Source organism: Mastigoproctus giganteus, chromosome 11 (assembly GCF_048544385.1).
Source record: "Mastigoproctus giganteus isolate SK-2022 chromosome 11, ASM4854438v1, whole genome shotgun sequence".
Taxonomy (NCBI): domain Eukaryota; kingdom Metazoa; phylum Arthropoda; class Arachnida; order Uropygi; family Thelyphonidae; genus Mastigoproctus; species Mastigoproctus giganteus.
Genome location: NC_143585.1, coordinates 135,971,445 through 135,999,148, shown reverse-complemented (window position 1 = coordinate 135,999,148; position 27,704 = coordinate 135,971,445). Strand labels below are relative to the sequence as shown.

The 27,704-nt window shown below is 37.1% G+C and overlaps 1 protein-coding gene across 1 annotated transcript in view; it reads left to right on the top strand.

Annotated features, from left to right (window-relative positions):
* The window catches only part of Vps51 (vacuolar protein sorting 51), a 202,273-nt gene that overhangs the window by 75,447 nt on the left and 99,122 nt on the right, over positions 1–27,704 (top strand). Inside the window, exons 8-10 of the mRNA XM_090385571.1 lie at positions 305–431; positions 10,987–11,096; positions 17,121–17,220. Of these exons, the coding sequence (XP_090241697.1) occupies positions 305–431; positions 10,987–11,096; positions 17,121–17,220 (337 nt within the window). The remainder of the gene's footprint in view (positions 1–304; positions 432–10,986; positions 11,097–17,120; positions 17,221–27,704) is intronic.

Below are 27,704 nucleotides of genomic sequence, written 5' to 3'. Positions count from 1 at the left end.
ATATTTATTTATTTATTATATTTATATATTTATTTCTTTATTATTATTTTTGGCTGGTGCAGCAAAAGCCTAGGGCTTCCCTGTGCCAAATGGCATATACTGTATCTTGCAGAGTTCTTAAGTCCCCCTCTTCCATGTGTATCCAACCTTCTGCCTAACTTAAAATGACCCAGGCAGTTAAATATTTCATTCTACTTCATCTTAAGTTTTTCTTCTCCCTTTTAATTCGTTTTTTTAATTCATTATACTTTACTTTTATCTCATAATATAATAAGATATATAATAGATCTCTTTTTCATTTCAGCACCCGTGAAAAATTGGATGCTGATCTTTCAGAACTAGATCGCCAGGTAAGGCTGCAGAGTGGAGAAGAATTGCTTAAAGCAGAAGATGGAAAGTCATCTGATACATATATGAAGAATATCCCAGTGGTAAGATAACTTAATGTCCGTACATTCCTTTCTTAAAATTAAAAGGAAGGAATTAATTTTAAAAATTTTATTTTTATTTATTTTGGGTCATTTTGAATTTAAGTTTTTTTTTCCTTAAAATTCACTTATTTTCCATTTTGGTATATTTCTCAGAAAATCTCTAGTTCAAATAAATTCATACACTTTTATGTTTTTATACTTTTTTTACTTTTGAAAATAGTCATTTTTGCAGTAAACCTAGCTCATTAATGCACACAATATGTTGTTGAAAAACACAATATGTTAATCAAATATTAAATTCCCATATAAAGTTATATAACTTGCTGAGATATGTTCCCAAAGAGATTTTTGAATTTAAAATGAAATATGAATAAATACAATTAGTGTACATAACTGCTATACTATTCCTGTTTGAAATATTCATTCAAAGAAAGTTGAGGAGTTGCATTCTTCTTTTTATCATAAACAATCTTATAGAAAATAGTGACAACACATTAGCCTCTGACAACATTACTGCTTCCTTCAATATTGAGATTGGAATCTTCTATGATTCCTGTTGTCTCTTCCACTTTCATCACTATAATGCAACACACTGAACCCTGGGGGATCCACTGATAACATTACTCCAAGAAGAGCAGTGCCCATTGATAACCACTCTGTCTTCTCCCACTCGACCATCCCTTTATCTATAGCAGCAACTTGCCTTTAATTCCACAGTGCTCCAATTTGTATATCTGTCTTTTATATGTGAGAGCATCAAAAACGTTTCTGAAATATAAGTATACAATATCAAAATTACTTTTTTTGCATCCAGTGCTTGTGTTACTTTGTCATAGTAGCCAATCAGATTGGTCGCACAAGATTGCCTCTTAACAGAATCATGCTCTGACTGCAGTGTAACTGCATTTCTGTCTAGATCATCGGTTTTTTTTTTTTTTTTATGAAAATCCCAAACATGAGAGGTATTAGAACCTATAGTACTTAGTACCGTGCTTGGGTTGGAGGTTGATGAGATGAAAGAATATATTTGTTGACATTAGACTTGAACTTCTGTAGACTGTAATTTTCAGGAAATACATATGAAGGTAGGCTGTTCCAGAAAGCGGCAGTTGAATGAATAAACGAGGAAGATGAAAAGTTGGTTCTGTGAGTTTGAAGTTGGACAGTAAATGGATGTTGGCTGCTGGCGGCACGTATTCAGATTGTTTTGAAAGAGAGAGCGGGAATTATAGAAGCCAATTCAGAAGAACAGTGCCGATGGAAGTATCAGTAGAAAAGTCATGCAGCAGAAACAGTACGTCTATGAGACAGTGAGTGGAAAGACTCTATTAGAGAGGAGACATTAATTAACCTAACTGCCCTCTTCTGAATGGAATCTAGAAGCCTGAGAGAGGTTTTGGGGGCACCGCCCCAGATGTAGAAACAATATTCCATGGTAGGGCAGATTTGTGATTTGTACAGAGTGAACAGCTATTTGGAAGAAAAGTAACATTGAGAGCGAAAGAGAAAACCCAGTTTTTTAGTTGCAGAGGAAGCAATATTTGTATTGTGCTTGTGCCAAGAGAGATTAGAAGTCACAGTAATCCACAAAAGAGATATATCATTTTGCCTAGAAATCGGAGTGTCACCAAAGATAACCATAGGAGCAGAAGAATCCTTTTTGCAAGATATAAGACAAGATTGAGTTTTAGAAGGATTGAAATCAACTAAGTTGTCTTTGCCCCACTGGAGAATTACCCGGATATCGGCATTTAAGGAATTGGTAGCGGATATTCGAGAAGTTGAAGCTCATTGACCAGGGAAAGGTTTTTCAAAATGGAAAGTGGAATGCAATGTGCTATCATCGGCAAAACTATGGATAGGATTTCCAGTTAATGGAAGAAGGTCATTAATATACAAGAGGAAAAGAGCGGGGGAAAGAACTGAATCTTGGGAGCCACCAGCATTAGTGAAGTTAGAAGACACAGAGCCATCTACCATCACCCTCAGTGAGCAATCAGAGAGAAAACTGTATAACCAATTACAAAAAACGGTTGACAAACCATAAGATGGAAGCTTGTTTAGAAGACCTTTATGCCATACACGATCGAAAGCCTTTGAGATGTCAACAGCAACTGCTTGTGTTTCATGAACTTTTCCCTTGAATTTGTCCATAAATGAGTAACATAAGCCACAATATCACCAGTGGATCGACACTGACGGAATCCATACTGACGATTGTTGATCAGACGGAAGGTTTCTAGGTAGTTTAAGAGTTGGCGGTTACTTGATTTCTCCATTGCTTTAGAAAGAGTAGAAGTAATTGCAATGGGACAGTAATTAGATGGGAGGGATTTGTCACCCTTTTTAGGAACTGGCTGGATATGAGCAAATTTCCAAGCAGAAGGAAAAATACTTTTGGAATAAGAAAGTGAAAAAAGGTGGCAAAGAACAGGAGTAAGTTCAGGAGCACAGGTTTTGAGAACAAGTGGATAAATACCACCAGGACCTGGAGCTTTCTTAGCATGAAGATTCATCAAAATCCTTCTGACATCCTTTTGGTGGAAGACCACAGGAGACATTAAATGGAGCATGTTGTGAATGGTGGGAGGTATTTTACCAAGATCATTAATATATGAATTGGAAGAAAAATGGGATGCTAGCAGGTCAGCTTTATCTTTGGCTGAAGTGACAACAGAACCATCTGGTTTTGACAGAGGATGGGAGCAGAGATGGGCAAAAGTTGCGGCTTTGGCAAGAGAACAGAATGCTCGGCTACCATTAGGGCAAGAAGCAAGTTTTGTACTCTTAGCCTGTTCAAAATCTAGTTTGGACTGATTAATAACTGCTTTACAATTGTTGCAAGCTTTGGTGTAGGCAGAAAATGAAACTGAAGAATTGGAAACAAGCCAATTACGATATACAACGTTCTTCTCTTGAACAGCTTTAGCACATTTATTGGAAAACCAAGGTTTAGATAAAGAACGGGATTTTAAAGTGGAGTGTCGAATAAAGGCCACATCTTGACCCCTGCTTACATTGGTTCACACCTGGGTGGTCACCCACAGTGTGCTTGTGCATGGAGGTTATACCCAGGATTACTAACAATCCCACCATCGTGAAAGTGCAAGCAGAGGATTTTGCTGTCACAGACTGTCCGGAATTTGCCGAAATTGGGTCCACTTGACTTGAATGTCACCCAATTATCAGTTCCATCAGCGTTTTAGACTTTCAGGTAGCAAGTACAGCTTGTCTGGCATATCTGAGAGAATGTCTGTGACAACCTCAAGGACCAAGGTCCTGCATTATTTAATAAAAATAATAACAATACATACAAACTGTTTATTTAATGGCAGTACAAACTACACTCTTTTAGATTGTTATGTACTATGTGATAAAATGACATTATTAAAACACTTTTATATTTCTGTAAATTATAGTTTCTAGGCCTCTTCTGATACTGATTACACTGCTACAAAACTATGTAGAAACTTCCAAGTGTGACCTATATAAATATAATAATGCCAGCAGAATTTGAATGTTGAATATATATATATATATATATATATATATATATATAACTATCTTAGATACAGTAGACTCTCGATTTTCCAGGATAGATGGTAAAAAACAAATCCCAGATAATCGATTTCCCTGTTAATCCAAAAATACAGAAGTCCCCGACATATGTAAGAGATACATTCCAGGACTTCTTTACTTCGTCGAGTTTTACGTAATTCGAGAATGACTAATAACATATTGCTACTATATTATTATTGACAAATCTGAATTCAGCGCGATACTTGTTAATATTTGACCATTTTCATACAATCTTATTAGTTTAATTTTCTGATCCAAATCGATCACATTCCTTTTGTTGGTAGATTTACTAGCACTGCTGTCACTTATTCTACATAAATCCGTAGTTGGCATAAGTTGAGGATTTACTGTATCAAAAAATGTTCAGTAACCTAAAAAAATATGCCGATAGATAAAAAACTTACCACGTACTAGTGGTGTGTCCAATACGATGCTTCCCTTTATTTTTTACAGTGTGGTGTATGGTTTGGTCACCAACATTATAATTGTTCATTAGAGATTTAACGGATGCACCATTTTCAAACTTTTGAATAATTTCAAGTCTTTGTTTAATTGAAAGCGCAACTCTTTTGCGTTTTCCCATCATTTTCGCGATTTCTAAACAAAAAAAATATTTACTATAAAAAAATTTTGACATCCCTGACATAAATAACGAAACAAAATTTGTCCTTTTGTGGTGCGACGGAACACAGCAATTGACGCGACGCACTAAAACAAACTAAAAATTTGGTCTTTTTTTTTTTAATTTGGAGTCTTAAAGTGTCCCGGTTAATCTGATCCCGGTAAATCAAGAGTCTGCTGTCTTAATAAAAACGAAGCAGACAACTCTTATACCACACCATGGATTATGTACAGGTAACCCTCGTATAACATGGTAGTTAGGTTCCTATAAAATGTCATGTTGTGCGAAACCGTTTTATACAGGACTAAGAAAAGTACAGAAAGGGAGGTTACGTTCCAAAATCTAACAAAAAGACACTATTTCGTTAATAAAATGTTAACAAAAATACAAATACACCATTCTAGATTTTGTGTACCTTCTGCTCTCTTTAAAAAAAATCAATCATCTGGTTTTGTTTGCTTTTGCTTGATAAAACTTTGTCAATTTCATTGTATGGATGTAAACATTTTTGAAGCTCCCTTTTCAACTTTGCGCTCCTTTCATTCAAGGATCATTTGCTTTCAAAAAATAAGATTCTAATAGCTCGGCTAACTTTATGCCTTAATGTATGCTTTTCAGTGTAAAATTTGGAAGGTTAGAATTTTCATGTGTGCTATCATCCTCTGAATTGATTTGGTTTTACCTCTGATGCCATTCCGACCACATCTGCTTCGAACCATGCTACCCTCACCTGAGCCTGACTAACTCAGCCACGTTGTGAAAAAGACCCATAAAAATCCTCCCCCCCCATCATCGATGGGATTCAAATTCAGTTCTTTTCCACTGGGTGTGGGGAGGAGAGCGATTCTATCAACTGTGTTACCCATGATGGCTTCAGTTGGTTGCTTGTTTATTAGTAGTTTTATGGCACATTAGCATCTAAGGCTCTTGTGTGCCAAAGGGCTCAAGTAGTCATATCATCAAAACCCCCTCCTACTGATGTAGAAAGTTTTACTATCCCACCGATTCCATTTTCTACCAGTTCGACCATATTTATTGAATGAACTGACTCTGGCCATACATTTTTCCACAAGCATTTAACATTGACGGTTTTACTTCTTTGAGTGATAAAGCTATGATTCTGATACAATCCACAGTTGAGAAATGTTTCCATGCCTCCATTACTTCAATAGATTCAGAATCAATTTTTTTCCAAAATCCATTGTAACGATTTTCTAATGTAATGAGTTTTAAAGGTGGATATAATGCTGTGATCTAATGGCTGAGTAAGAACAGGTGCATGTATACTTACATGTACACCAATGCTAGGAGTATAGTTAATAAATTTGATGAGCTTGAAGTGCTAGTCAAGACATCAATGGCAGATATTGTTGGCAATGGCAATAAGCAGTGCAGAACTGGAATTTGGGGAGTACAATATGTACAGAAAGGATAAACAGGACAGGAAGGGAGGAGGGGTTATGCTGTTAGTTAAGAAACACATAAAATCTAAGGAAGTGCATCCAATTGATGTGGGTGGACAATGCAATGTTGAGTCTGTTTGGTGTGACATGGAGTGTCGAATAAAGGCCACATCTTGACCCCTGCTTACATTGATTCACACCTGGGTGGTCACCCACAGTGTGCTGCTTGTGCATGGAGGTTATACCCAGGATTACTAACAATCCCACCATCATGAAAGTGCAAGCACTGGGAAAGGAAAAATGAGTGTAGGTGTGTGTTATTGGCCTAATGAATCTGATGAGTATAATGAGCAATTGTGCAGTAGGCCAGTAAATTAGAGTGTCTTATAATGGAGGATTTTAATTTCCTGGATATTGACTGGAATTTGTGGGTTGGTCACTCACATCCATCCAATAAATCCACTAGCAAGGCTGTGGATTTATTGGATGATTGTTTTCTACAGCAGCATGTTCGGGAGGCAACTAGAGTGAGTAATACTCCTGATCTGATTATCAGTAGTGATTCTTCATGCATCAGGAATCTACAGATAAAGGAACCACTAGGTGGCAGTGATCACAGTGTGCTGAAGTGGGATTTACTCAAAGAGGTAACTACCATCAAGGGTAAAGGGAAGGGTTTTTGCTTTCGTAAAGGTGATTATGGTGGTCTGAGACAGTTTTTAAATTCTATACGGTGGAACCAACTGATGATGTTACCAACAGCAAATTCAAAATGAGGATTCAAAGAATTAATCTTGGAAGCTACTAGGTTTTTCATTCCAACTAAGAAAATACTGTTCAAGATTTAGGCCTAAATGGATGTCAGATGAATTATAATGAGGCTCGTCGCAGAGAAGAATGAAAGGGATGCATATAAAGTATCAGGTGACACAGAAGCCTATGGCAACTATAAACTAGTCTGTAATTAAGTCACAAAGGAGATTAGCCAGGCGAAGGCAGATTACGAGAAATCTTTGGCAAAGGATGCAAAAAAAAACAGCAAAGAGTTCTTTACTTATGTGAACTCTAGAAGGAAAGGGATGAATCAGATTGGACTACTTAACATAGATGGTTTGACTATATTGATGATCATGCTCAGGTAGCTGATAAACTGAATGAGTATTTTGCATCTACATTCACACATGAGGAGTTATTCAATGAGGGGAGTGCCAGAAGTTTATCAAACTCTAACAGGGAGTTAAGTGATTTTGTAATAACTGAGAGCAAAGTGGAGAAGAAATTGTTGAAGTTAAACATAAGGAAGGCACCTGGAGTGTATGGGATCTATCCATTATATTAAAGGAGGTGGCAAAGGAAGTAAGCAATCCCTTAGCCATAATTATGAGAGCTTCCTTGGACTCAGGGGAGGTCCCCATGGACTGGAGGTGTGCAAATGTATCACCAATTCACAAAGGGAGTTCAAAAGGTGACGCAGGTAACTACAGACCTGTTAGTTTAACTTGTGTTCTGGGAAAAATAATGGAATCACTGGTTAAAGAAGCATCGCAGGATCATCTAGACAAGACTGCAGTAATAGTTAAGACACAGCATAGGTTTGTTAAAGGGAGGTCTTGTCTGACCAACTTGATTGGATACTGTGTTGTGGTCTTAAAGGAACTGAATGCCAAAAATAATTTTGATATCATATACTTGGATTTCAAGAAAGCATTTGATACTATTGCACATGGAAGACTGCTGTACGAATTGGAGAGGTATGGCATTAAGGGTAAGTTGCTACAATGGATAAAGGGATGGTTGAGTGGGAGACGACAGAGAGTGGTAATCAATGGACACTGCACTTCGTGGACAAATGTTATTAGCGGAGTTTCCCAGGGTTCGGTGTTGGGCCCATTGTTGTTTTGTATATCTATCAGTGATATTGATGAAGGTATATCAGGTTTAATGTCCAAGTTTGCAGATGGTACAAAGTTGGCAGGGTTGTTAACGACAGTAAAGACAGTATGCTACTCAAACTGGATCTTGATAAGTTGGGAAAATGTGCTGAGAAGTGGTAACTGAAGTTGAACATTGACAAAAGCAAAGTACTGCATATGGGTAGCAATAACCGAAGAGAAATGTACCAACTATGTGGTACTGCACTCAGGGAAGTGGAAGGTGAAAAAGACCTGGGAGTAATTGTGCAGTCAAATATGAAGTTTGCTGAGCAGTGCAGATGGGCTTCCAGGGCAGGTCATGAAGTCTTGTCAATGATATATAGGAATTTTGCTAGCAAGGACAGGGAGGTGATTATCCCATTATACAAGGCAATGGTCAGGCCACACCTAGAGTACTGTGTACAGGTCTGGAGCCCTAATTTTTTTTTTGGAAGGATGTAGAGTTGTTAGAACGAGTACAAAGAAGGGCAACAAGATTGGTGAGGGGAAGAAAGGGGTGCTCTTACCAATAAAGGCTTAAGTTCTGCAAATTGCAGCACCTGGAGAGTAGGCATCTGCCAGGTGATCTGATTGAGGTGTATAAGGCCTTGAATGGGTTGACAAGCTGAATGCTGATGGGATTCTTCCTCTTGCTCAGATTAAGAACCTGAGGGGGGCCACAATTCCAAATTGAGGAAAGACAGTTGTAGAATAGATGTGCGGGAATTTCCCTTTAGCCAGCAGGTAGTTGATTGGTGGAACAGACTTCCAAATTTTGTTGTGGAAGTTGATAGCCTAAATAAATTTAAGGCTGAGCTGGACAGGCATTTGAAACGAATGGGGGGGTGAAATGGGAGGGTTTTTTTGACTGATGCTGCATAAGCTTGCTTTCTGGAATTGTCTGCTTCTACTAATACTAATGAATGAAAGAAGTTGTATTAACCTAGTACAACTGTGAGGGTAGAAACATAACTTCAATGTTTGGATGACTTAAATCTTTTGGATGACCTGGTGTACTATCCAATAGTAATAAAACTTTGAAATGTTGATTTTACACAAGTTCAATAGCACAGAACATAACACGGGGATTTCCCCAAAAAAAAAAAAAAAAAAAAAAAACAGGGATTTTTCAATATATATATATTTTTTTGACTAGCGAGTCATCAGTGGGGATTAAAAAAGAGTGGAAATGTTGAACAATTACATCCAACATAATATCAGGGTTTTCCCTGAAAGCTCAAAAATACCCTGTTATGCGAGGTTTGCCGAAATTCTCTAACCATGTTATATAAGTACCATGTTGTGCGAGGATTGCTGCAATTTATGAATTGTGTTAGAGTGAAACCGTGTTGTAGAAGTACCGTGTTATACGGGGGTTGCCTGTATTAAGAATTTTATTGGGGATACCTCAGTGCCTTCTGGTTTCATGAAACATTTCTGAAAATTTCATTGGATATTATGAATCTACAAGTAAAGGAACTACTGGCAAGCAGTTATCAGATATTAATATGAAATCTATTTAAAGAAATAACTACTGTAAGAGCAGGAAAGGGGGGTTTTGTTTTTATAATGAGTGTTACCAGTGGTCTTAGTGACTAAAAGCTGTTTCAAGATGCTATTATGTCTTGTCTTGTTATCGGGCTTGCAATAATTAAGGAAGAATTATTGTGCATCGAAGAGATAAGATGCAATTTTATCTCTAGTTTTATCTGCATATCTAACAGAATTTATTAATTAACCATCATAGTTATGAAAAAAAAAATTACCTTACAAATGTGGAAAGCTCAGTGATCAGCTGTTAACTGAGACAGACTGGATGGAAAGTTGTTGATTTACCTTTACATATCCCAGATAGTTGGCCAGTAAGAGCAGAGTTCTGCCAGTCAACATTTAAATCCTCCAAACTTTCCTGGAAAGATTTAAATGTTGATTGTAAGAAATAGTAGCTGACAATATTAGGGTGAGAAATGCCGTTCAGGGCCAGGGACTAAGTTAATCTGCTACTGATGATTGATTCTTACACAAGATTATTGAATATAATTAAGCTACACAAATTTTAAAGTAGGTTAAAAGAATTATGACACGAAAACCTGTTTTAAACTTAAATCTAAATTTAGCTATTAGAAATGTTATGCTTTATAATTATTTCTAAATGTGAATTATTTCATCTTAAAATTATTTTTCATGGTTTTTAAAGCTGGATTTCTTTGAGTTGCCCAAGTCAGGAACTGTTGGATGAAGTTCTGGGAAAGGCTTGTTTTTGTTTCTTGAAATTCTTCATTATTTTGACTTGGAATAAGTTGAGATGGGAATGATCAGAAGTTACCCCATGATTTTGTTTATGATGGTAATCCAAAAACATTAAATAAAGAATGATTCTTTAAACATTCATCGTCAATAGAAAGAGTAAGGTGAAAGACTTTGTTATTATTGAAGTACTACAGTGCTCTTCAGTCCAAGACATTGCAGCTGTTTCTGATATGTTAGGTTTGCTTACATATACTGAGCTACAGGAACACTGAAAGAAATACAGTGAATCTCGCAGGTTGCATGTGATTTGTTGACTCTTTTATATCATGTGTTTTATGCCTGGGATGTATGGAATGGCATACTTATCTCCCTTGGGGTTTAAGTTGACCAAGAATAGTTTCCATCATTTGGAAGTTGTGGAATGGTGTCCTTGATGGTTCTGTCCCCTAGGCCTTTTGGATTGACCATCTTAAAGATTAATAATAATAAAATAAACATCTTATGCCACATGAATATGTATTAAAAATTTTATTGAGAAACACCCATTGCCAGTCTGCGAACCAGTGCCACTAGATTTAAAAATAGCAGATAGAAACAGTATACTATATTTGGCATTAGTTTCTAAAATTTATATTATAATTGTACAGTCTGCAAAAGTGGGAAAGTTTGTGAATCACTCTTCTAGCTTTATGATAAGTTTGTATCTAATTTTTTAATTATTCTGTTAGATGTTTTGTATTTTTTAAGTGAAAGATGTATACTAAAATTATATGCATTATATGTATTAGGATATCCTGGAATTTATGGATCTTGGATGCAATAATTTCTTGAGTAACATCTGCTTGGTGATTGCATCATATAGTGACATGTTTCTCAACAGATTACCAGATGATGAAGGGTATGTGTTTCTTTGAAGGCTTTTTTAATAAGCACTAATAAAATTCATTAATAAAAATGAAAGGGTGCCATTAGCTTGTGAGCTGATAGGATGTTGGCAGACAAATAGCTCTGTTCCACTTCTTTTTTTATTACATTAAAAAAAAAAAAAATGTTATTGACAATTAATTTTGTTAAATCTTGAAAAAGTCATTTGAATACGATGTATATTTTGTCATTTCTGCAAGCATATATTTTTTAAAATCTAATCTATGGATAAAAGGAATCAGTATCAACCGAATATATTACATCCAGTTAGTGTACAGTCACTGTGATGGTAGTCAGTTTTTCTGGACTCTCAGCAATGCACTGTCTGAATTTTCCTATTTCATTGTGGCCTTTTTAGCCATAACCGTAGTAAGCTTGCTTTCTTCTGATGCTTGTGTATCACCATCTGTCTTGGCACCTCCCAATCCAGGTGGGCAGGAGCAGCAGTGCGTAGCACATGCTTCTTGATTAGACTAGGGTTCGAGCCTGTGAGCCACCGTGAGACGCGGAAAGGTCAGGGAATGACCACTGCATATCCTTGGAGCAATATGGCCTTAGTTGCTAATGCTCCTAAAAACCAAATAACAACAACACCATCTGTCTTCCTGTTGGTCTACCTTTGAGTTTTACTATTTCAAACCATCTTAAGTTTCTTTCACTTACCTTTGACTGGATATTTTTTACTTCAAGATTTATTCTTTTTTTTTTTTATTTGTAATATTGTCTTGCCATTGATTCCATTTGCTTATTTTTTTTTAATCTATCCTAACACCTTAAGTGAAGATTCTACACTTCATGCTTTATTAAGTCTGTTATTTATTTCCATCTTGTGTCTAATTCTTCATCTTGATTACAGACTTTTCTTAGGTATTGTTTTTACTAACAGTATCTAAGAAAGGTCCAGTTTTCTCCCATTTCACACACTCTAAAATTTCCACTTAGCTTTATTTAACCTTTGGCATTCTTTAGATTTTAGCATTAGTAGAGGCATAGAATGCAAGAAAGCAAGGCATAGGATGCAAAAGCTTGTCTAGTGCTGCCTTGAATTTATTTAAGCTATCAACTTCCACAACGACAGATCAACTATCAACCACCCACTGGCTAAAGGCAAATTTCCACACATTTATTCCACGATTGTCTTTCGTCAATTTGAATTTATGCCCTCTGAGGTGAGTAATCTGAGGAAGAGGAAGAATCCCATTAGCATTGAGCTTACTCAATCCATTCAAGGCCTTATACACCTCAGTTAGATCACCTCGCAGGTGCCTAATCTCCAGAAGCTGCAATTTGCAGAACTTAAGCTTTCTTGGTAACAGCAACCCTTTGTTCAACTCACCAGTCTTGTAGCCCTTATCTGTACTCGTTCTAGTAACTCTACATCCTTCCTAAAATGAGGCTTCCAGTCCTGTACTCAGTACTCAAGGTGTGACCTGACCATTGCCTTATACAAGGGGACAATACCACCTTATCCGTGCTAGCAAAATTTCTGTATATCATTGACAAGACACTATGAGCTACTCTTGCAGCCTTTTTGCACTGCTCAGAAAACTTCATATCTGACTGTGCAATTACTCCCAGGTCTCTTTCATTCTCCACTACCCTGAGTGTAACACCACCCAGTTGGTATGTTACTCTGGGATTACTGCTACCCATATGCAGTACTTTGCGTTTGTCAATGTTAAATTTCAGTTTAACATTGACAAATGCAAACTTCTCAGCCCATCTGCTCAACTTTTCCAGATCCTGTTGCAGCAGCATACTGTCATTACTGTTATTAACAACCTTGCCAACCTTCGTATCATCTTCAAACTTTGACATTAAGCTTAATATACCTTCATCAATATCATTGATAAATACACAAAACAACAGCTGGTCCAATACTGAACCCTGGGGGACACCACTAATAACATTAGTCCACGAAGAGCAGTTTCCATTGATTACCACTCTGTCTTTTCCCACTCAACTACCCTTTTTATCCATTGTAGCAGCTTGCCGTTAATGCCATACTGCTCCAATTTCTACAGTAGTCTTCCCTGTGCAAGTGTCAAAAGCCTTCCGGAAATCCAAGTATATGATATCAAAATTATTTTTTGCATCCAGTTGCTTTGTGACTGCATCATAGTATCCAATCAGATTTGTCAGACAAGACTTTCCCTTAACAAATCCATGCTGTGTTTGAATTATTACTGCATGATCCTGCAATGCTTCTTTAACCAGTGACTTCATTATTTTCCCAGGAACAGAAGTTAAACTAACAGGTCTATAATTACTTGTGTCACCCTTGGTGAATTGGAGATACATTTGCTCATCTCCAGTCCGTGGGGACTTCCGGAGTCCAAGGATGCTCTCGTAATTATGCCTAAGGGTTTGCTTACTTCCTTTGCCACCTCCTTTAATATAACTGGATACCCATCCACCCTGGGTGCCTTTCTTATGTTTAACTTCAACAATTTCTCCTGAACTTTGCTCTCAGTTATTTCAACATTTAAATCCTTGTTAGAGTTTGATAAACATCTGACCCTCTCCTCCTTGAATAACTCCTCATATGTGAATGAAGATGCAAAATACTCATTTAGTTTGGCAGCTATCTGAGAATGATCATCTACAGTCACACCATTGATATCAAGGAACCAATTTGATTCATCCCCTTCCTTTTATAGTTTATATAAGTAAAGAAATCTCTGCTGTTTTTCTTTGCATCCTTTGCCAAAGATTTGTCATAATCTGTCTTTGCTTGCTTAACTTCCTTTGTGAGTTGATTACAGACTATCTTATATCTACCATTGGCATCTGTGTCACCTGATAATTTATATGCATTACATGCATTTTTCTTCTCTGCTATGAGTGTCATTAGTTCATCTGACATCCATTTGGGCCTAAACCGAGAACAGTATTTCTTAGTTGGAACAAAATGCCTAGTAGCTTCCAAGATTACTTCCTTGAATGCGTCCCATTTAGAATTTGCTGTTGGTAATGTCATCAGTTGGTCCTACTGTATAGAATTTAAAAAATCTCTGTGACCACTGTAGTCACCTTTATGAAAGCAAAACCCTTCCCTTAACCCCTGATGGTAGTTACATCTTTACACTGTGATCACTGCCACCTATTGGTTCCTTTATCTGTAAATTCTTAATGTATGAATAATCACTGCTGATAATCAGATCAAGAATGTTACTCTTTCTGTTTCTTCTCTAGCATGCCGCTGTAGAAAACAATCATCCAATAAATCCACAAAAGCCTTATTAGTGTGCGAGTGACCATCCCACAAGTTCCAGTCAATATCTGTGAAGTTAAAATTCTTCATTATAAGACGCTCTGATTTACTGGCCCACTCTATTTCTCTATATAATTGTTCATTGTACTCATCAGAGTCACTAGGCCTATAACAAACTCCTACCCTCATTTTTCCTTTCCCAGTGCTTATGTCACACCAAACTGACTCAACATTGCACCGTCCATCTATGTCAACTGGATGCACTTCCTTAGATTTTGTGTTTCTTAACTAACAGCATAATCCCTCCTCCCTTCCTATCTTGTCTATCCTTTCTGTACACATTGTACTCTCCAAATTCCAATTCTGCATTCCCTAATATCTGCGTGACACCACGTCTCTGATATCCCAACAATATCTGCCTTTGATGTCTTGACCAGAACTTCAAATTCATCAAATTTATTTACTATACTCCTAGCATTTGTGTAAATGCAAGTATATGTGCACCTGTTCTTACTCTAACACAACTCATGTATTTACTTGTTTCATGATGCCCAGCAGTTCCTAAAATTCCCAGGAATTTGCTTTCCGGGCTGCTGCTCATTCCAGTAGAAGCAGTACAAGAATCATTTCCCCATGAAGGGATTTGTGTGTATTTTTGTATACCACAATAAATAGCCCCAGGGGCTCACATTTGGTGAGTATGGGCTTGGCACACCCAGGGTCCTGAGCTGGATATCATCATTCTTCTCTTTCTTGGTGATTCCCTTGTATTTCTGACACACACACACATGCTCTCTCTCAGGGTAACTAAATTTTTTTTTTTTTTTTTTTTTTGGCTGGTGCAGCAAAAGCCTCAGGCTTCCTTGCACCATAAGGCTAATTATAATAATAATAAAGATTATTTCTTAAATTTTGTTTTTGTGTAACTAATATTCATGCCAAATTGTCTGTCCTCTTAATTTACTCAGATTTTTGAAGATACTTCAGACTACTATTTAACAGCATAATATCATCAGCACAAAAATGTTCATAACTTTACATGTATCACACCAAACTTTGCTGGTAATTTTCATTTCTTTATTTAAATGTTGCTTGAAACTTAAAAAAAAGAAATGGCAATAATGAACAATCCTGTATCAATCTAAGATTTACCTAAAACCATTTCAAATATTCCCCTCAAATTTCACTGCAGATTTCCATTTTTATATTAATTTTGTATTCTCCTTAAAACATTATCTTCAGTTGCTTATTTTCCAAAAGTTTGAAAGAGTAGAATTCTATATACTCTATTGAATGATTTTTTAAGATCAGCAAATTACAACTACTTTTTTTGTTCCCATGATTTCTGTATTTATATTAGTGCAGATACTCTATCTCCTGGCATCCCCTGTTTGGTTGGACTGACTGTTCTTCCCAACCTGAATAATTTACTGTGAAGAATGTTGTTAAAATTTGGTTTTCTTTTTCACTAGTGAAACACTTTGACATTCTTCTTAACCAGGTGTTTCAACTTTATATTTGGAGAGGGTTATATCTTTGGTGAGGTTATTCAGCTCATCTTGGCTAAACTGCTCCGACTCTGATGTCTGTTTATTGGGTGTATATCCTGGATCAACTGAAGTTCTCAGGTCTCTGCCAAATCACACCTTTGTTGCATTCCATTCCTTCTTCTAAAGAATCTCATTGTTGAATCTTCATTCAGATAAACAATCTTGTTCTTATTCTTTGCCGAGAACCCAGTTACAGTCATATTTCAAAATTAACACTCGCCATGTAGTCTTTTGGCTCCCTTCATATTGTGGATGTGACAGATAGCATAGACTTTTTTCCTTTTGTTCAACCAGCCACATAATCTATTAAAACAAGTATTACAAATAAGATATGATACTAGTGCCTTATTCTGGACCTAGAGGACAGCCAAATATCCATAGTGATTCTATGCTATTGTGATTCAGATAAAAAATAGCTGCGTAGCAGAATTTCTTGGGGTGATTTTTGCACTTTCAAGGCATGATGATGAATTTCATTAATTCACCAGAGCTTACCTGAAACAATTTGTAATCAAATAATTAAAATATAAAATAGTGATATAGATATATTAATAAACATATGATTCTATTAATAAATAAAGGATCCTACCAACTGTGCTACCCTTGTGGGTAGCACAGTTGGTTGGATCACTGTTCTCCCCACACCAGGTGGAAAAGACCTGAGTTCGAATCCCATCGATGGCAGAAGGAATTTTTATGGGTCTTTTTCTCAATGTGGCTGAGTTAGTCGGTCTCAGGCGAGGGTGGTATGGTTTTTTCTCCCGGAAACTCTGGTTTTTCGTCCAGCAAACAGAAAATTGACCTCAGAACGCATGCAATTTACAGACAAAATACATAGCAACGTGGCCTTAGTTGCCGATTTTCCTAAAACCCAACTACAACCATCAAACAGGTGCTTTATAAATCTGTGTATTAAAGCATGTTGATACTTGGCTTGAATATAAATTTATTATAATATGAAATTTTAAATTTACAATTTCAAGAACAGAGTTTGCTATTTTTATATCTTAAAATAGCTTGTCTTTCTGTGTTTGGATTCACAGTTTTGTTATGCTATAAAAAGTTATTGAAGTGTAAAATCTGTTTTCTAATTCTGTCTTGTGGAATAAGATCAGGATTTTATTCTACTTTAAAATTTGCATTAATATGGAATCTAAACATAAAGAAAAGAAATGTGTATTAATTTTCTGTTGCACTAAGATTAATAAACCAATATTTTTTATTGTTATCATAGGGAAACGATTGACAGTATAGCCATGAAGAAGCTCATCACCTTTGTCATGTCACTGATGGAGGAGTATTTTACCTTAGTAGAGAAACGGGTCATTCTGGAGGTACTAAATGAGAATAGATTTCTGTTTATACTCCAGAGAGTAAATGTTCCTGTCTATTACTTTATTCTTATTTGTGCTAAAAATCATTTATTACATTGTTATTAATAGTCTTAGAATTTTTAAATATAGAAACGATAAGAAATTAAGACAATAAAAAATATTGAAAATTTTTTACTTAACACTGAAATTTATAAAACAGTTAAAGTTATATGGGCTTTATAAAAGCATGAAAAGTAGATAGGTGTTCTGATCCTTTCTTATGTTTTTGTGACCAGCAGAATTAATGCAGTGGCTTAACCTTTTCCTGAGTAAATTTGTTAAGTGTGTGGGCTCACGTAGCTAGTTTACCACTACTGGTGCAGTGTATTTTTTCATTGAATTTTTCAAAAATTGTCAAAATTCAAACATTGTACTTAATTGCTTAATTTCTTCTTATTTTGACTTGATTGCCAAAAATCAGATCACAATTTAAAAAGTAAATTAGTAAAAAAAAATGTTGAAAGGAGGACATTTACATGATTGTTCATATTAATAACAATAATATCAGTATATTGTTAAACAACCAATCATTATACATGATACAGAATACATTCATTTCATATAAACCATGATTATGGACTACCTAGACAGTAGAATGCTGCAGGGATGGGGGGCTTAATGAAGAGAGCTAGCAATAGGAAAACAATAACAACCCATAAATACCAACAAACAGACAAAATATTATTATAATCTGAAGTAAAATTAGAATGAGACAACTATGCCAAGCAAACAGACAAGCAAGACTGCCATGTATGGGTGTGCAGGTTGTGTGCCACACAAAAGTGCCTAATCAAGGGGGGGGGCTGCCATGGGAAGTTTAATAGTTTGCAAAATACATAATAAAAACTCAGAGCAAAAGCCTCAGACTGTGGGAAAATTTTGCAAATGCATCATCTAAAATTTACAGACATAAGGTAGCTCAAATGTATTATGCAGTAAATTCAACAATCAAAAAAAAAAAAGCTGTAATGTCAATATTGTTTTCAAAATCATGTTTAATTAAAATAAAATTGTACGACAGAATACTAGATCTTTAGACAGTAAAACAAGGCCCTGTCAATTTGTGAACAAATGGCTTGCTCAAGAAGAATTTCAGCTAAGAATCATTCCAGATTAAAATAGTCTGAATTATTGTCAAACAAAATTTTTTTAAAAGGCGCTTGCAGGAATCCCTTCCCGCATACCCCTGAGTATGCATAAAATGATTTTTCATATTTTTTAATGCAGCAGAGATTGTTACTTAGGGTTATCAGGTGACCTCCTTATCAAAAACTGGATAGTCATCAGTTGCATGTATTTGCAGTTTATGGTGTTGCACATTCATGTAAATTATTTCAAATAGTGAATAACCTTGTGGAAAGTTTGGCACAAAAAAAAAAAAAATCTATTGGAGGGGAGATAGATTATAGTTATATATTACTAAGCTAAAATTAAATAATTTTATTCAAAATAATAATCTACAACATTATAATTTAATGTAGCAAGTAATAATTTGAATACATTGCTGAAGCCCAGTTCATATGTATTCAACTCTAGAGGATGATTGTAAACAGGAAATCGAATCACTTAAGAACAGATTCTCCAACCGCAGTTACCTGAAATGGCCCATAAAAATAGCCTTAAATACTGCTGAAAGAAATAGTAAAGAAAAACTAAAACGAGAAGTGATGAAAAAACAATGGATAGGCCTCCCATATTTTGAAACTTACCAACAACCTTTGAAAAAAGTTTTCAAAGATTCCAGGGTAAACCTAGCCTTTGGCAGCTTCAATAAACTATGGGCATACCTTTGAAAAAATTTTCAAAGATTCCAGGGTAAGCCTAGCCTTCGGCAGCTCCAAGAAACTATGGGCATACCTTAAAAATTCAAAAAAAATAATACAACAATAGATTTTAAACAACAAACAAACATAGTTTATGCAATTCCTTGCACAACAGAATGCGATTGTATATACAGTCAGACCTCCATATAATGAAATTGATCGTTCCCTTGAAAAAATTCTTTAAACAGAAATTTTGTTATAAAGAAATATGACCTTTTCAAATGAAAAGATCATATTTCAATGACAATGAAAAATACTGTAAATTCAGAAATATAGAAAAAGATGGGAAATAAATCAGAAATGAGTGGGAATGAATAAATTTTCTAACATTTTAAACAAATTAATTTATCAATACATACATATTAAGAAATGGCTACTTACATGATGCTTACAATGCATTAGTACACTTTTAAGAATTATGTCATAAAATATTTATTTATTTTTTGTTGCACACTGGATTCTACTGTACACCATTCATAAAAATGTTTGCATTTGTTTAAATACTCAAATATATTTTCTGTTACCTTTTCTTCCCACTGAAGGGCTCGATACAAAGTTTCAAATCCTGCCAACACTTTTTGTTTGGAAGGTTTAATATTGCCCTCGTTTTCATCCAACTCATTGTCAGTAGTTCTTTAAATATGCTCCAAAATGTTGGAGTCACTCCGATATTCAGCTGCTATGGTATCATTATCAACTCCTAAAAAATTCGTCAAGAACAATTGCTCCACTGATCAGACCTCGCTTGGAACTCTTCCCAAGATTGCTCAATGTCTTGTAGTAGTTCATCACTGTTAATTAGCATTTTAGCAAAACCTGGTTTTGCAAAACAATTCTTAATCGTTGTTTCTGTCACATCTTGACTCCACACTTTTGCCAACTCTGATATGCATATCTGCAAATCTATAATAGAATCTATAGGTTGAGTGGTTTCTATTCTCAGTATAATTTTTTTCAGTATGTGCTTTTGGTAGTGCATTTTCAAATTCTTGATTTGGTCCATTGGCTGCAGTTTAGACGAGCTATTCGGAGGTAAGAAAACAAGCTTCACACTTGTAAGTTTCGAAATTACTTAGTGAAGGTGGGCAGGGCAGTCGTTGACAATCAACACGATTTTTCTGTTTTCTTTCATCATCTTTCTATCGAAATTTAAAATCCACTGCTCAAAATTTCGCTTGTCATCCAATATTTTTTGCTTTAGTTGTAGTCCAACTCTAACAACTTTATTCCTTTGAAACATTGTGGTTTACTTTTGCCTATTACCAAAAGCTTCAATTTTTCATTACCAGCCATATTTGCACCAACCAAAACTAATTGTCTCCTTACTATTTTTGCCACCTAAACATTTATCACCTTTAAAAGTCACTGTCTCATTTGGCAAAGGTTTAAAAAATATACCAGTTTCATCAATGTTTAATGTCTTTCGGTTCATAGTCCTCCATAATTTTTTCAAAACTGTTTCTATCCAATGAGTATAGGCTTTTTCGATTGCAACTCCACTTTCATTAGAAATAACTTTTTCGAGTAAGCCTTGGCACTCTTTTGTCCAGCCAACCAGAACTGGCTTGGAATGTTTTATGCCCCAGAAAAGATGCATACTCCCATAGCCTTTACTTTTAATAATAGCCCCGATATCAGCACATTTTGGTCTTGAATCAACTTCATCCATTTAAAAACTGCTTCATCTACATCTTTACACAGGCATAATTTTGCACGCTTCCAACTAGATCTCGCGTCCTCAAACACTTTTAAAATCGAAATGCAGTTTTTCAGAATTGTTAACATGCTACTGGCAGGAGTAACAATTTCTTTTTATTTTTTTTAATGCCCTGATCTACACTACTAAGCACTTCCACTTTTTCACACTACACTTAAGGAATTCCTCTGTAAGATTACTTAGCCGACCGGGCTAGCCAGGTGGGTAAAGTGCCTGCCTGGCAACCCAAAGGTCGCGGGTTCGAATCCTGCCTTGGGCTTGGATCAGAGTAAAATGCAAAAACTTTGGGAGGTGCATTATGGCCACAGAAGCCGATGTGCCAACAACTGACAAAAAAAAAAAAAAAAAAAAAGTAAGATTACTTGCACAACAGCTAAAACAAAATTGCTTTAGGGACCACTTATACTTACCATGTAAACAGAGACAGGTGAAATTTAGTGAAAGTGCAGATGACTCATTTCTTCCAAACAACAGATGAATTTCCGGGATAAAAGAAAATCACTCTCTCCTAATTCTCTAATAGGATGCTTACAGTAGAAAACAGGTTGACCAGAGCCAGTATCCGCGTGAGGAATATGCCTTAATCTTTGCCAATGGCTGTGGACATATAGACAGCAGTTCACCAGCGCATATAGGTTGTATAGGTTTACGTCTTCCTTTTAGCCTTTGCTGATCCACTGCTGGACAAAGGCCTCTCCCAAAACCTTCCGTCTTTTTCTGTTCCTTGCCATGTTTGGGCAGTTTCCTCCTGCAGGGTTTTACGGGCACCACTGTAGAATGTTTTAGCTCTTAATTTGTGGAATTAATCCCTTTAGCTCTTAAAAGCTAAAGGGATTAATTCTTAATCCTTTTTAAAAATTTGGTTCTGTGAGTGTGAAGTTGGACAGTAAAAGGATGTTGACTAGTTGCTTTGGAAGAGTGGGAACTATAGAAGTCAATTCAGAAGAACAGTGAACATGGAACAGTGCTTATAGAAAAGGATGCAGCAGAAACAACATTGATGAGACTGAAAATGGTACAGATGTATCGTTAATTAACCTAACTGCCCTCTACTGAATGGAATCTCGAAGCCTAAGAGAGGTTTTGGAGACTGCCCAAGATGTGGGGACAGTATTCTATGGTAAGGTGGATTTGTGATTTGTACAGGGTGAACAGCTGTTTGGAAGAAAAGTAACACTGAGAGCGAAAGAAAGCACCCAGTTTTTGAAATGTAGAGAAAGCAATATTTGTAATGTGCTTATACCAAGAGAGAAAGATTAGAAGTCAGGGTAATCCCCATTAGAATTATACAATCTTGCCTAGAAATTGGAGTGTCATTGAAGATAAACATGGGAGCAGAAGAATCCTTTTTGTGAGATATAAGACAGGACTGAGTTTTAGAAGATTGAATCAACTAAGTTATCTTTGCCCCACTAGAGAATTACCTGGAGAACAGCATTTAAGGAATTGGATATTTGAGAAGTTGAATCTGTTTGTGCAGTGCAAGGTTTCTCAAACTGGAAGGTGGAATGCAATGTGCTATCATCATTGAAACTGTGGATAGGATTTCTGGTAAATGGAAGGTTATTAATATACAAGAGGAAAAGAGTGGGAGAAAGAACTGAACCTTGGGGAACACCAGCATTAGTGGAGAAGATAGAAGACAGAGCCATCTACCATCACCTGCAGTGAGGGACCAGAGAGAAAAAAACTGGATACCCAGGTACAAAAAACAGTTGGCAAACCATAAGATGGAAGCTTATTTAGAAGACCTTTATGCCAAACACAATCAAAAGCCTTTGAAATGTCAAGAGCAACTGCTTGAGTTTCACCAAACTTTTCCATTGAATTTGTCCATAGATGGATAACAGAAGCCAGATTATCACCAATGGATCAGCAGTGACAGAATCTGTACGGGCGATAGTTGATCAGATGGAAAGTTTTTAGATTTTTTTATTTTTTTTTTTTTATGAGAACCCCAAACACAAGAGGTATTAGAACCTATAGTACTTAGTACCGTGCTTGGGTTGGAGGTTGAGAAGACAAAAGAAGATATTTGTTGACATTAGCATTAGTAGAGGCATTTGATGCAAGAAAGCAAGCTTATGCAGCATCAGCAAAAAAAAAAAAAAAAAAAACCACTTCCACTTCACCCCTCTGTTCGTTCCAAATACCTGTCCAGCCGAGCCTTAAACTTATTTAGGCTATCAACTTCCACGACAAGGGATGGAAGTCTGTTCCACCAACCAACCACCCGCTGGCTAAAGGCAAATTTCCGCACGTCTATCCTACATCTGTCTTGCTTCAATTTGAATTTATGCCCTCTCAGGTGATTATTCTGAGCAAGAGGAAGAATCCCATCAGCATTGAGCATGCTCAAACCATTCAAGGCTTTATACACCTCTATCAGATCACCTCACTGGTGCCTAGTCTCCAGACACTGCAATTTGCAAAACTTAAGCCTTTCTTCGTAAGAGCATCCCTTTGTTCCATTCACTAATCTTGTTGCCTTTCGCTGTACTCGTTCCAGCAGCTCTACATCCTTCTTGAAATGAGGCCTCCAGACCTGTATACAGTACTCTAGGTGTGGCCTGACCATTGCCTTATACAAGGGAATAATCACCTCCTTATCCCTGCTAGAAAAATTCCTATATATCATTGACAATACACCATGAGCTACTCTTGCAGCCCGTCTGCACTGCTCAGAGAACTTCATATCTGCCTGCACAACCACCCCCAGGTCCCTTTCATTCTCTACCACTGTCAGTGTAGTACCACAGAGTTGATACGTTGCTCTGGGGTTGCTGTTTCCCATGTGTAGTACTTTACATTTGTCAATGTTAAACTTCATTTGCCACCTCTCAGCCCATTTGCTCAACCTTTCCAGATCCTGTTGCAGCAGCATAGTGTCAGTAGTGTCCTTGACAACCCTGCCTACCTTTGTATCGTCTGCAAACTTCGACATTAAGCTTGATATACCCTCATCAATATCATTTATGAATACAGAAAACAATAATGGACCCAACACCGAGCCTTGAGGGACTCCACTAATAACATTAGTCCACGACGAGCAGTGTCCATTGATTACCACTCTCTGTCTTCTCCCCCTCAGCCACCCCTTTATCCACAGCAGCAATTTGCCTCCAGTGCCACACTGCTCCAATTTGTGCAGCAGTTTTCCATGTGCAACAGTATCAAAAGCCTTTCTAAGATCCAAGTACAAAGTATATAATATCAAAGTTATTCCCTGCATCCAGTTCCTTTGTGACTGCATCATAGTATCCAATCAAATTGGTCAGGCAAGACTTCCCCTTAACAAAACCATGCTGTGTCCGAGCTATAGCTGAAGTCTTGTCTAAATGATCCTGCAGTGCTTCTTTAACTAGTGCCTCCATTAATTTTCCTGGAACAGAAGTTAAACTCCCAGGTCTATAATTACTTGTGTCAGCCTTTGATCCTCCTTTGTGAATTGGGGTGACATTTTCACATCTCCAGTCTGTGGGTACCTCCCCTGAGTCCAAGGAAGCTCTCATAATTATGGCTAAGGGTTTGCTTACTTCCTTTGCTGCCTCCTTTAATATAACTGGATAGATCCCATCCACCCCGGGTGCCTTTCTTGTGTTTATCTTCAACAATTTCTCCTCCACTTTACTCTCAGTTATTACAAGATTCTCTAGCTTACTGCTAGAGTTGAATACACCTCTGGCTTTCTCCTCGCTAAATAACTCCTCATGTGTGAATGTCGATGCAGAATATTCATTTAGTTTGTTAGCTGCCTGAGCAGGATCATCAACAGTTGACCCATCGATATCAAGTGGACCAATCTGATTCATCCCCTTCCTTCTAGAGGTTACATAAGTAAAGAATTCTTTGCTGTTTTTTTTTTGCATCCCTTGCCAAAGATTTCTCGTAATCTGCCTTCACCTGCCTAACCTCCTTTGTAACTTGGTTACAGATCAACTTATATCTATCATAGGCTTCTGTGTCATGTGTTAATTTGTATGTATCCCATTCATGTATCTTCTTGGACTTGAACTTCTATAGATTGTAATTTTCAGGAAATATGTATGAAGGAAGGTTGTTCCAGAAAATGGCAGTTGAATAAATGAGGAAGAAGAAAAGTTGATTTTATGGGTTTGAAGTTGGACAGTAAATGGATGTTGGCTGGTGGCGGCACACGTTCGGACTGTTTTGAAAGAGAGAGCAGGAATTATAGAAGCCAATTCAGAAGAACAGTGCGCATGGAAGTATCTGTAGAAGAGGCATGCAGCAGAAACAGTACATCTATGAGAAAGCGAGTGGAGAGACTCTGTTAGAGATGAATCATAAATTAACCTAACTGCCCTCTTCTGAATGGAATCAGGAAGCCTGAGAGAGGTTTTGGGGGCACCACCCCCAGATGTGAGAACAATATTCCATGGCTGGGCGGATTTGCGATTTATACAAAGTGAGCAGCTGTTTGGAAGAAAAGTAACGCCGAGAGCGAAAGAGAAAACCAAGTTTTTTAGATGCAGAGGAAGCAATATTTGTAATGTGCTTGTGCCAAGAGAGATTAGAAGTCAGGGTAATCCCCAAAAGAGATATATCATTTTCCCTAGAAACCGGAGTGTCACTAAAGATAAGCATAGGAGCAGAAGAATCCTTTTTTCGAGATATAAGACAAGACTGAGTTTTAGAAGGGTTAAAATCAACAAAGTTGTCTTTGCCCCACTGGAGAATTACCTGAAGATCGGCATTTAAGGAATTGGTAGCAGATTTTCGAGAAGTTGAAGCTGATTGAGCAGAACAAGGTTTCTCAAAATGAAAAGTGGAATGCAATGTGCTATCGTCGGCAAAACTGTGGATAGGATTTCCAGTCAATGGAAGAGGAAAAGAGTGGGGGAAAGAACTGAACCTCGGGGGACACCGGCATTAGTGGAGAAGTTAGAAGAGAGAGAGCCATCTACCATCACCCTCAGTGAGCGATCAGAGAGAAAACTGGATAACCAATTACTAAAAACAGTTGGCAAACATAAGCCAGAATATCACCAGTGGATCGACACTGACGGAATCCATACTGGCGATCGTTGATCAGACGGAAGGTTTCTAGGTAGTTTAAGAGTTGGCGGTTAATTGATTTCTCCATTACTTTAGAAAGAGTAGAAGTAATTGCAATGGGACGATAATTGGATGGGAGGGATTTGTCACCCTTTTTAGGAACTGGCTGGATATGAGCAAATTTCCAAGCAGAAGGAAAAACACCTTTGGAATAAGAAAGTGAAAAAAGGCGGCAAAGAATAGGAGTAAGTTCAGGAGCACAGGTTTTGAGAACAAGTGGAGAAATACCATCAGGACCTGGAGCTTTCTTAGCATCAAGGTTCATCAAAATCCTTCTGATATCCTTTTGACGGAAGACCACAGGAGGTATTGAATGGAGCATGTTGGCAGTGGTGGGAGGTGTTTTACCAAGATCATTAATACATGAGATGGAAGAAAAATGGGATGCTAGCAGGTCAGCTTTATCCTTGGCTGAAGTGAAAACAGAACCATCTGGTTTGGACAGAGGTGGGAGCAGAGATGGGCAAAAGTTGCGGCCAATACCTTTGGCAAGAGACCAGAATGCTCGGCTACCATTAGGGCAAGAAGCAAGTTTTCTACTCTTAGCCTGTTCAAACTCTAGTTTGGACTGATTAATAACTGCTTTACAATTGTTGCGAGCTTTGGTGTAGGCAGAAAATGAAACTGAAGAATTAAAAACAAGCCAATTACGATATGCAACATTCTTCTCTTGAACAGCCTTAGCACATTTATTGGAAAACCAAGGTTTAGATAAAGGACGAGATTTTAAAGTGGAGTGTGGGATAAAGGATTCCATTCCTGCAAGAATAATTTCACTGACACGATCTGAGCAAACATTGACATCAGAAGTTTTGAAACAGTAATCCGACCAAGGAAAAGAAGAAAAGAAGTCTCGCAGGTCATCCTATTTTGCATTCTTGTAATGCCAAACACGAGGTTGGGAATAGCCATGAGATAAAGGTTCCATTGGGGAAGAGAAAATCACCAAGTTGTGATCTGAAGTGCCTAAAGGACCTCTCACTTCGACCGTGTACTTAGAAGGGTTGTTTGTGAGAAAAAGATCAAGCGTATTGGCTGTATGATTAGGATTGTCCGATATTCTTGTAGATAAATGAACAATCTGTGCTAGGTCATTAGTAATTGCAAAAGCCTCAGCATCTCGACCTGCTGGGTCGGTGTGACTAGAAAGCGGAAGCCAGCTGGAGTTGTGAACATTAAAATCACCATGGAAAATTACCTCACTGTTAGGAAAGTTGGACTGGAGAAAGTCAAGTTGCAAAGAGAGGAAGTCAAAGAGCTCCAAGTGATTAGTGGAGTTGGGAGAACGGTAGAGACAACAGATGAATTTGACACAATGAGGTAGAGAGATTTTAAGCCAGAGAAGATCAAAGAGAGGAGATTCCAAATTGCCAAGTCTCTGACAGGGAATATCAGAATGGACATATGCACAAGTACCACCTTTGCGGCGAAAGGAATCAAACAGCGAATAATTTGGGCATCTGAGATGAGCAGTAGTTGAATCAACTGATAACTGAAATTCTGTCAGAAAAAGCACATGGGGTTTGGCAGACTGCAAGTGGAAATGGACATCGTTGAGATTAGAATTGAGACCACGTATATTTGTGAAATTAATTAAGAAGTGCTTGGAAGGTTTAGATCTTTTCGCAGATAAGCTTGATCTATTAGTTTGACAATTCATGGTGTATTCAATAGTAAGAAAAAGTGGGTGCGACATGCTGTATAAAGTAATGAAATATTTGGATATGGCGTACACGTGGTAAGAATATACCCAGATCCTTGACATAACGTGGCCTTGAAAATGCTTCCCGCATACACACTACTCGGACTTCCTCCAGTCCCTATCTGGC